The sequence below is a fragment of the Montipora foliosa genome, chromosome 2, assembly GCF_036669935.1.
Source record: "Montipora foliosa isolate CH-2021 chromosome 2, ASM3666993v2, whole genome shotgun sequence".
NCBI lineage: Eukaryota > Metazoa > Cnidaria > Anthozoa > Scleractinia > Acroporidae > Montipora > Montipora foliosa.
This window is the reverse complement of record NC_090870.1, coordinates 61,022,303-61,029,802: the sequence shown is the minus strand read 5'-3', so window position 1 is coordinate 61,029,802 and position 7,500 is coordinate 61,022,303. Positions and strand designations below refer to the sequence as shown.

The following is a 7,500-nucleotide window of genomic DNA, read 5'->3' as shown; positions in this document are numbered from 1 at the left end:
CCTTAAATAAAAATTCGCAAAGGACATCCGGGTCTTCATTAGTTTATCGACCAATAGAAATGTAAATCTGGTTTGGGCCTGTTCAATAGGCGATTTTACCATTGTTTGCTCAGCGACCAAGCCTATGAATGGCTGCGAGGCTGCCGGTGACCTTGCAATGATACAGACCTCACTGCTTTTATCATGTAAATTGTGTTGTTGTAACGCTAATTAGTCCATATTAAGGACGGTGCCTACTATTGTTATTGCGCATACGTTCTGCGCATCTCCAAATACTCGGATTTCCTATCGCCGATGCTTACTAATACAGGGATATTTTTGCGCGGTTTAAAAATATCCGGAGAAAGTTGATCTCAGTAAGTTGATCTCAGTAAGTAACCTCGTTCCCAGGGTCTCTCTTCTCTGCCTCCATTGTCATGGAGGCAGAGAAGAGAGACCCTGGGAGCGAGGTTAAAATTATCTTTGAAAAATGCGTGGTTACCCTCAATTTTCTTTCTGGATTTCAATAACACTTGATAAGATCTACATTTCCCGCATAATCACACACCGGGGCAAAAATATCGTTAATTAGTAGGCACCGTCCTTAACATTACAAAAGCATGAAGGTTTGTATCAAAACAGGGTCACCGGCAGCCTCGCTTCCATTTTTAGGCCTGGTAACTTAGCCATAACTGTAAAATGGTCTATTGTTTGAAACCTGGCTGGTACAAGAGAATTCTTTTGAAACAATTAAAGCTCAGACAATCATTGAAAAGTAGTGACAAAATTCACATACCTGGAAGTTTGCTAAGTTCTGTAGCTACAGCTTTTTGTTTAAAGTCACCTGCAGTTAAAGCAGCCACCATGACAGCTACACTTAGCTTTGGTTGGGAGGAACTGATGATCTGTAAAACATTTGTGGATGGACTGTCATCAAAATGCCCTCGGCCAAAATGTCTCAGGGTTGCTACTGGTATGCCTAACTCAACTCCCAAGATGATCCAGGTATTATGACGACGCCTGTCATCCAACATGAGACACACGGTAAACAGAGTATCTAGCTGGTTTTCCCAAAGGTCAGTCACTGTCGCCTCATCTGCCACACAACAAAAATAGTATGTTGCATTTTATTGTACATGAGCATCAGTAATTTACAATAATATTATTGGGCGAGGTTGAGCAAAATATCGTGATTTGTCAGTGGGGAGCAGATCAATTATTTGCTGAAGCCGAAGACTAAGGCAAATAATTGATCTGCGATTATGGGATAACCGAGTTCAATAATTGTTTTATCATTCGATCACTGAGTTTGTTTTTCACATTTCCCATCAATTAAATCTCTCTCTCTCAAAGCCTAGGAAAGCAAACTGCCATTTTTAAACAAGAGCATTGTTTCAATTACCCATGAGCAGAACATTTGCAGCAAAACACTTATTTGTAGGCAGTTATTTGCAGGTCAAGTGGTGGGCTCTCGGCCAAAGAAAAGGAAGGAAAAATACAAGGAATGATAATAATTGTTGTACCGTTGATAAACTTTAACAAATTTCCTTGAAAGCCATGCAAACACAAAGTCGCAAATGTCAAATCAAATCAATCAAAATCACTAAACCGTATGTCAGTAAATTGTTTAATTAACACTTTATAAAGAGTATGATGATGGTAGGTCATTAGCGGAGCTCCGGCAGCCTTTTGGGCCGCCAAACGGAACACCAAAGGCATAGGCCATTCCGGAATTGCGCAGGGAACTGGGGCGAGTTTCAAATTTGAACCAATCGATAAATTGATACCATTATGTGCCAGTCAAATTGAAGCTTCAACATTCCCCCCGGGCATACCCTGGGAATTTGACTCCTTTTCCTGCCCGGGGGGAGGGAATTTGATCATCGTAGTTTTCCCGGGGGCGAAGCATTTGATCACCACTATAGGGGGTGGGGAATTTGATCACTAACGTTTCCATGTTACATATTCTCTACGTGTTCCTCTACGAGTAGAACATTGGTCTAGTGTAATACTTACATGCAGTTGATCCACATAGACATAAGAGGTTTATTGATAATAATTCAACATGAAAATTTGTCAACTTTGTTCTTGGTTCTCTGTGGATATTTATATCTGTTACGTGTCCTCCTTGTGCCTCGTGCCATGTAGGGCCCTGGTTCTCCTTGGTGCTGTCTATTAAACGGTGTTTACATACACAGCTTCAAAAGCATAATAGAAGCTACTGAAAAGTTAAAACAGTAATCTGGTAATTTTCCCTGGGGTGGGGGCATTTGATCACCTGAAATGGACCTCTGATGAGGCATTTGAACAGCTTTTTGGCCCGGGGAGGGGGGCATTTGAACAAAAATTTCCAAAAATTTAAATGCCCGGGGGGATGTTGAAGCTTCAATTTGACTGGTACATTACATGAAAGATAACGTTGAGATTGGCCTTCTGTCCAAGTTTGATGGATTTTGGTCGAACAGAGACCAAGTTACGGATTTAAAAACATAAACACCCTAGATTTTTTCAATGATTATGAGAGAGTTCTTCAAAATGCGACGCTGAAAGCAAAGAACTGAGGATAATTGGCGACCTAAATTGTGACGTGACTAAAATTCCAATGGACAACCACATCACTTTACCAGTTAGATCAGTTAATTGACAAGCCAACTAGGGTCACAGAGGCCTAATTTGGTTCTTACCAATGCCAAGGAGAATTTCTCTGACTTTGGTGTTATATACATCTCGGAATCTCAGATCATAGTTTAATATACGCAGTGAGGAAATGTGGGCTACCAAAAAACAAGTCTTGTATAAAAGAAATCAGAGACTACAAACATTTTGCTGCTGAGAACTTTCTTGAAGATTTATTTTGAATGCCTTGGAGTGAGATTCAACAATCTGATGATCCCAACGTTAAAAGTTAACAACGTTAAAATAACAATCTTTCCCTTTGGTGAGGTCTGGAAGTCTCTTAGGGTGGACTGAGTTCTTGAAACTGGGGAAATTTTATTCCACAGAACAGATCCTCGATACTGTAAACTCCCTTTTCCAAACTCTGTTCCAGGTCTAGGGATGTGAAAGTTAATTTCTGAGTTTCTAAGGTTATAGGCATGAACATTTGCTTTGTTGGTAAAGATTCGCCTCAGTATGATGGGGAAAGATTATTATACATCCTTGTACATGCACACAGCAAGTTGTTTCGACCTAGAAATTTCAATTCTTTCCCAGCCAAGCTTATCCAGTAGCACATTTGAGCGTATTTCGTAATTAGAAAAGGAAGCAAGTATAATTACACCATCTTTAACACACATCTTTAACCTCCCTCTTTAATATGACGGGTATTTATGTAGACGATTGGAAACGCGCTCGGGTAACACCAATTTTCAAAGAAGGAGACAGACGGCTCTGTGAAAACTATCGCCCTATCTCCATATTACCTGCAGTCTGCAAAGTGTTTGAAAAGGAGGTTTTCCGTCAGAATTATAAGCACCTGACTGAAAACTGTATGTTGTCAAAATTTCAGTCTGGATTCCGTCCAGGACATTCCTCAGTAATCGCGCTTATCCAAATGTGTGATAAGTGGCTTGAAAATTATGGAAAATGGAAAACTGAAAGGTGTCATCTTTTTAGATATTACGGTAAAAAGGCATTCGATTCAATAAATCATCATATTGTGCTCTACACTATGAAGAAATAATTTAATATAATGGGAACTGAATTGGAGTGGTTCGAGTCGTACTTGACAAACAGAGAACAGCTGTGTATTATCGAGGGACATTGAAGAAAATTATTACCTGTGGAGCTAACCAGGGCTCAATCCTTGCCCCCTGTTGTTCCTATTATATCTTAATGATTTATCAGACTGCCTGAGATCAACCACTCCTTGCATGTATGCAAATGACACTCAAATTTTTGCATCTTCCTACGATGCCAACGAACTTATCTTAAAATTGAATACTGACCACGAACATGTCAGAAACTGGCTCATAGAAAACAAACGCATAATGCACCCAGCTAACTTTTCATGCTTATTGGGTCTTCTTGTAACCTGAGTAATAAGAGTTTCGAACATCCCGTTGTGGTAAACAACACACCTGTTTCTCAAACCGACACACATAAATGTCTAGGGGTTCAGATTGATGAGAAGCATACTTGGGACAGCCGTATTGACATGATCTGTAAGAAGAGCAAGTACGAGCATTGGAGCAATGAGACGTACCAGGCCATTCACTAGAGAAGGTATATAAGAGCCTAATACAACCATATTTTGATTATTGTTCCCCATTATGGTACAACTGCGACAAGTTATTACAGGGTAAGCTTCAGAGATTTCAATCTCGTGCTACTAGAATTCTTCAAGTGAGGCCCTATCCTGGGATACCCTGAATAAGACACGGCTCCGTGCTAAGAAGGAATACTAGTCAGACCAACTAACACCTGTGAAATAGTGCAACTGATCTGACACTTCCTAAACAGAAAAGGAAGTTTCTAAAAAGAAGTTTCAAATACAGTGGTGCTATGATTTGGAACCAACGTCCAAATGAAGCTAAATTGTGGGATTCACTAAATTCATTTAAAAACAACCTCAATACGTGATTGGGTCATGCCATGCTACATTCATTTAGTCTTGCGCCTCAATATCGAATGGCTTCCATTTTTAGGTAGTATAGTATCGGGGTTTTTAAGGGTTATAAATTAAATTCCCTACTATTAGCTTAACTCTTGCTTGTAAATAAAAGTAGTATTGTTTGTCTTCGCTTCTTAAGCAGATTCAAGTAGTTTTATCCATATTTAGTATAATTACATAGGTGATTATTGAATATTCTCTGCGCTGATTGGTTGCGGCTTACGGTGATTATTAAACAATTATTGGATGAGGTTGAGCATGATATCATAAATTATCAAAACCGAGGTCTGTGTTATCTGCCGAAGCCGAAGGCTGAGGCAGATGACACAGACACGAGGTTTTGATAATTCACGATCAATGTAGCGCATATCAACATTCATCTCCTCAGTTTCAAGAATTTTCAAAAGTAGGTGAGTCAGCTTGCGTTTAAAAGGTGCTTTTATTAGCTCACGAAGTTCATTGGTGTTTATATGATAAATAGAACATTACATGGCCGCTTGGAGATACAAAATTTCTCTTCTTGTGTTGAAAAATATTTCACTTGTTTGCTGCGCTCACTTGTCAAATATTTTTCAACACTCGCAGAGAAATTTCATATCTCCACACAGCCATGTAATATCCTCTATTTCTGCCATGGAAAAAAACATGAAATATAAATTATGAAATAAATTACAGCAGTACCCCGAAGTCCTGTCATCAAGTGATTTTCTGAGCACATAATGAAAAGCCAGAAAAATGCAATCGCTAATTCAAGCGAAGAGAACAAGGTATGAAGCAATTTGCCAATGAAATTCATTGAAACATTTAATTGCGTAGAGGTACATTCTGAAGCTCAAAGTGAACAATGCTGCACATTCTTTAATAAAGATCCTTGCTTGTATCCTGTTAGCTTCGAATTAGGCAGGCGAGGTACTTTAAGTTATTGCTGCTAGAACCCAGTGCATTCTCTTTAATTAAGCTGTTCGTTTTAAATCCGAGAAACGCCAAACAGCCAAACGGTTCCTTTTCCCCAAGTACATTTTGCCTCCTATTCTCGCACTAACTTATATAATTAAAGAAGCCAGAATATTCGGTTACTGAATGAGTGTTTGCACTGATACGACACTGAGCTTTTCATTTTTGTCTTTTTCGCGTGACTGCTTATAGTATTAGTTATACAGTCAAAATAATTTAATTACAGTGACAACTTTTGTAGTCTCATATCCAGTAAGGCACATTTTTTCTCTAGTGATCGCATTTAAAGTTCTTAAATTTAGAGACTGATGAGTAAACAGCTGTGAAATTGGAAGCCACTGTCGAGTTATGGCAGGAGGGACTGGGTATTAAAGGATGGAAGGTTAGGAAAGTGATGGGTGGGTGCAAGAACAAAAAAAGGGTTAGGGTTAGGGTTTATCCACCTCAATTTGACCTGCAACCTGACCTCACCTGACCTGTGGTTTAGACCTGCTGTTCCATCTTTCATTTCCACATCCTTATTGTAGAGTGTTTTAAAGATGATCTCTCATTAGGTCATGCAAGTCAATTAATTAACATGCTTAAGCACAAGTATTGGGTAAGAGTTTGTTTCATGCAATTGGCAGTTACCACATGATCATGATGAAACATTCCTTTCATGACCAGTCAATAGTATGGATTGAAGCCTGAATCAATTTCTAAAAACTAAATATATTTATCTACCTTCAGAAAGTCTGCTGTTCTTGTCTAACTCCACAACAACATCATTTCGGTCCAAAGATCCAAGCTTTTTTTTAATGGTTGTAATGAGCAGGGACTCCTCGTTTATTCGTAAATACTCAAACATTGATTCACTTGGACTCCTTGTACTCAAGTTTCTGCACTTCTTCTTTCCTGAATCTGGGAGTTTAAACCTATCTGCAAGATGCTCCCACCCTTCAGGCAATGGAACTCCTCTGCACCCTGGACTAACTGATCTGTCTAGGTAAAGACAGATAATATCCATGGCTTTAGCATTATTGACAATGACATCTTTCACAAAGGAACCTGAAAAGTTAAATAAATAAACATTCTCAGTTAAAGGTCTTTAATCATTGGATTATTCTCACAGGCACAACGCTTCTAATTTTAATGAGCACCTTAAAATAACTCATCCTAAAAGACAGAGATTATTGGTGGGCAAGTTAATTGCCATATTGTTGCAATAAAGTTGACAATCCTTATAATGTCTAAAAAAAAGTATTTTCATACAAGAGCTGTTGGGGCATGTGGTTTTTCCCACTCAAAATTAAAGGTTTTTGGAAGATTGTGAAGTTAAGGCTAGAATGTCTTAACATGTTTTTTGCATGGTCATTTTGCAAATTTTTATTTAGTATACTGGTAATGCCAGATGGTGCAGATTTATATTATGCATTGAAAACATGCTACATGCAAAACATGAAAAGCACCCAAACCTTTTTGTTCCCAAAACTCTTGCTTTTTGCTATTTCCTACATACCACTAGGTACACAGAGTTTGGGTGCAATTTGGCAAAATCACAACCCACAGTCCTCACATGTGTGTTTTTTTTTTGTGTTTGGAGCCCATTTTGGGGAAATAAACACAAAGAATTTAATTGGTGCACGAAGTCTCAAAAAGGGACATCTTTGGAAAACGTTTTGAAAGGTCCCTCTGACCATAGGCAGCCCAAGTTCGCGTCACTAGAAAGTGTGTAATAATTAATTATTAGTGGGAAGAGATGACCTTTGAGTGCAAGCTGTGTTGCATTACAGGCAGCCGTTGAGAATTTAAACGCGTTATAAGACTTTGCATGGGACATACAATACTGTCGATTATGAAGCCTATAGCCTGTGTAGCAGCCATTTCCTTTCCTTTTCCAGGCGGAGATCAAACAAGCGAGCGATAAAGCGGGCTAGCGCCTGGGGTGAGCAAAAAATTAGGGAGAAGTGGGGACG

At 39.0% G+C, this 7,500-nt stretch overlaps 3 protein-coding genes across 4 annotated transcripts in view; 1 reads left to right on the top strand and 2 right to left on the bottom strand.

The window, feature by feature from the left end:
• The window catches only part of LOC137984411 (doublesex- and mab-3-related transcription factor A2-like), a 350,662-nt gene that overhangs the window by 105,337 nt on the left and 237,825 nt on the right, over positions 1-7,500 (top strand). The window lies entirely within an intron of this gene.
• Positions 1-7,500, bottom strand: part of LOC137984468 (protein C10-like) — a 236,392-nt gene that overhangs the window by 146,815 nt on the left and 82,077 nt on the right. The gene's annotated exons all lie outside the window — the stretch shown is intronic.
• Positions 1-7,500, bottom strand: part of LOC137984325 (uncharacterized) — a 38,887-nt gene that overhangs the window by 16,818 nt on the left and 14,569 nt on the right. The window contains exons 4-5 of one of the 2 annotated variants that reach the window (XM_068831483.1): positions 6,269-6,592; positions 776-1,075 (exon numbers count right to left, since the gene is read on the bottom strand). In XM_068831483.1, coding sequence (XP_068687584.1) covers positions 776-1,075; positions 6,269-6,592 — 624 coding nt within the window. Of the gene's footprint in view, positions 1-775; positions 1,076-6,268; positions 6,593-7,500 lie in introns of those variants that run through there. The other variant, XR_011119110.1, reaches the window with a different exon arrangement.